Raw genomic sequence first — 2,950 nt, 5'->3', positions numbered from 1 at the left:
CGGTCTACTGGGGCAGCGTGCAGGTGTTTATTAGAGTTTTTTTAATGTTTAGTTATATGTTTAAGTGGACTTTGGCTGGCGTTTGACCGGTCATTTATGTATAATTATGCTTAATTAAGTCAGTTCCGGTCACGTTGACAAAAATGGGTATGCCTTCCGTTCGGCGCGTCTGCCGATCCAAATCAAAGCGAACAAAGCGCGCGTCCGTTTTGGTCGGCGCTTGGAGTTGCTCTAACAAATGCAAATGAACACCTTGCAAATTCTAAACACAGGACACACGATGCATGCACGTATTTACAAGTTTCCTGTTTCCTTATTGATATATTTCTCCACAAGAATATATGTACAAGATGAGTATTTACAGAGATTCTAGTGGTGCAACACTATTCCAGTATATACCCAAGCTAAACTAGTTGCTATGATGCTATCCTTTCTGAGCTGACCTAACATTTCTTTCCAGAGCTAGTTTGTGCTACCCTGTCTACACAACCTATCTACACCAGACTAGCTTGATCATCACCATCATCTTCTCACCGGAAGGACTGGACCAATATGTACACTGAGATCTGTATCTGTGAACCCTACATATGATTTCTGTATGTATTACTAGTTCTATACTAGTAGAGCTTGATGAGGCCGAAGTTCTGGAACGGACGGTAGAACTTGAAGAGGTTCCCGAAGAGGAACGCCGTCGAGCCGGCGGCGACGTCGGAGCTGGAACCGCCGTCGTCGGCCAACGGGTTGTTCTTTACTCGCAGCGTGGCCTCGCCGATCTGCGCGCGGATGGCCTCGATCGTCTTGGCTTCCACTGGGTGGCCCTGCGGGTCCGACAGGTAGAAGGTGTCCACGGCCTCCCCGTCCTCGGACGATATCTCGGCGCGCCGTATCGTCAGCCCGTTCTCCCGGAAGATGCGGGTGACGTCGGAGAGCAGGCCGGCGCGGTCATCTGTGCGGACCTCCAGCTCCAGCCCGTCGGCGGTGCGGCGCTCCACGGCGGCCTCGAGGCACTGGACGACGCGCCGGCGCTCGGCCTCGGAGCTCACCGGGTGGCCGTCCACGTGCCTGATGTAGTACTCCTGGTAGGCGCCGCCGCCCGCCTCGGAGCTCACGGTGCCGTGGTGGACCACGTACTGCATGTCGGTGATGGTGCACACGGTGTCGAACAGCAGCTTGGGCCGGTCCCTGCACCGGACCACCACCACGGTGTACCCGCGCTCGGCGCAGTGCGTCACGGAGACCTCCGTCCGCGGGTCCGGCCGTCCGGCGGCGCCGTAGTCCCGGTCCTCGAACATCATCTGGTGCAGGCGGCGCTCCTTGTGCGTCAGGCTCGCCGCGGCCGCCGCTCGCACGACGTTCTGCCCGCGCAGCAGGTTGTCGAGGCGCCGGCTGATGTCAGCGATGCGGGCCTCGTCCTCGATGGCGCCGCCCGCGGCTTTGGCCGCGTCCGTGACCTGCACGACGGCCGCGACGCGCGTGTTGTGCGTCCAGAGCTCGGCGCTCCGGACCGCGCACTGCATGCCGGCGAGCACCGCGCACACCTCGGACAGCAGGCCCGGGCGGTCGGTGCCCGTGAGCTCGATCGACGTGTACTCCTCCGACGGCACGATGCCCACCGTGTTGCGCGCCTCCGGGTAGTAGCAGTCCTCGGCTTCCAACGTCTGCATACACACAACAAACTCAATCCTCAAAAACTCCTTCTCGCCACATAAAAAACTCCATCGTCCGGGCACCAAAAAATTTCAGTGAATTACCGTCTGGATGTAGGAGATGGTTGGCGTGTCAAGAACCTTGTTCCCGTCACGGTCAGTGACATTGAACACTGCGGACAACAAGGGGAAAACGAAGAACAGAAATTTGTTAGATTCCGCGGAAATTGGGCGGAGGGCTAGAAGAACTAGAAGTCTTGATGGCCGTCTGGCGCACTCACCGTCCATGAACCAGCTGCCGTCGGAGGAGAAGTAGGCCTTGCGGATGACGAGGTTGAGGTCGGCGATGACCTGGACGACGGCGAGGAGGGTGCCGTGGCTGTTGACGCTGTCCACCCGGATGACGGTTGCGTCGTCGGAGGCTTCGTTGTCGATCACAACCCTGCAACAGCACGTCCAATCCCCAAATCATGAGAACAGAGCAGAGCGAGGATGGGACGAGGAGCAGAGGATTCCCAATTTCGATACAACCAAGGACCGTCCTTTCGGAACAGAGATTTGAGGATCAAGGAAGGAAGAACACACCAACAAAAGGAAACCAGAACCAAAATTTGTGCAGGTCAAGAACTGCAAAAATAGAAATGGAGCCCAAGAAATCCCTAAAACGAAGCTAACTTTAGAAAAAGTAAAGGGCGGCTAATCGAGTTGCTCACCTCGGCGGGTTCATCCCCCGGACGAGCTTGGCGTACTCGTCGTGGTCGTCTGCGAGAGCCATGGCGGGCACACCCTCACTCGCATCAACAGCTTAGCTTCACTTTGCACGAAGCAGAGAGGCGGCAGGCAAGAGGAGACGTCGAAGCAGAGAGAGAGAGAGAGAGAGAGAGAGAGAGAGAGAGAGAGCGCGCGCGCTTATGAATTGTGTTGGGCTTGCCCGGACAGACAACCGAAAAGCTTCGTGTCCGGTGGCTTTTATGCGAGGCGGCGAGCACGGATGAACAGGTTGATGCCGATGAATTTTGTAGAGCCTATAATTGGTAGGGGATATATATGTCGGACGTGAAACGGAATTACGCAATCATAGGTAGGTAATTAACTGGTAGCTAGAAGATTCCAAATTGTTGATTCTTTTCTATACCCCTTGTTATTGGAACGTGTGTTTCTTGCCCATACTTGTCAATTTTTTACTTTTCTCTTTAGTAGCCGTCGCTTAGCATGACCTGGTGTGCATGATAAACATGTAAAACTTGGGAATGAAGATGAAAAGTTTAGGAAAAGAATTTTTGGCAACATAAACTGACATTCAA

General features: G+C 54.7%; 1 protein-coding gene across 1 annotated transcript; it reads right to left on the bottom strand.

The window, feature by feature from the left end:
• Positions 1 to 293: 293 nt before the first annotated feature.
• LOC109752613 (ACT domain-containing protein ACR6) lies at positions 294 to 2,704 on the bottom strand. The gene is made up of 4 exons (XM_020311510.3): positions 2,360 to 2,704; positions 1,928 to 2,088; positions 1,752 to 1,819; positions 294 to 1,658 (listed from the first exon to the last, which is right to left on the bottom strand). Exons 1-4 carry the CDS (start codon positions 2,419 to 2,421, stop codon positions 618 to 620), a joined length of 1,332 nt encoding a protein of 443 aa, XP_020167099.1. The 5' UTR covers positions 2,422 to 2,704; the 3' UTR covers positions 294 to 617.
• Between the last annotated feature and the right edge of the window lie 246 nt (positions 2,705 to 2,950).

This window comes from Aegilops tauschii, chromosome 2, assembly GCF_002575655.3.
Source record: "Aegilops tauschii subsp. strangulata cultivar AL8/78 chromosome 2, Aet v6.0, whole genome shotgun sequence".
Classification (NCBI taxonomy): Eukaryota; Viridiplantae; Streptophyta; class Magnoliopsida; order Poales; family Poaceae; genus Aegilops; species Aegilops tauschii.
Note: the sequence above shows the minus strand (reverse complement) of the source record. Positions and strands in the feature narration are given on the sequence as shown.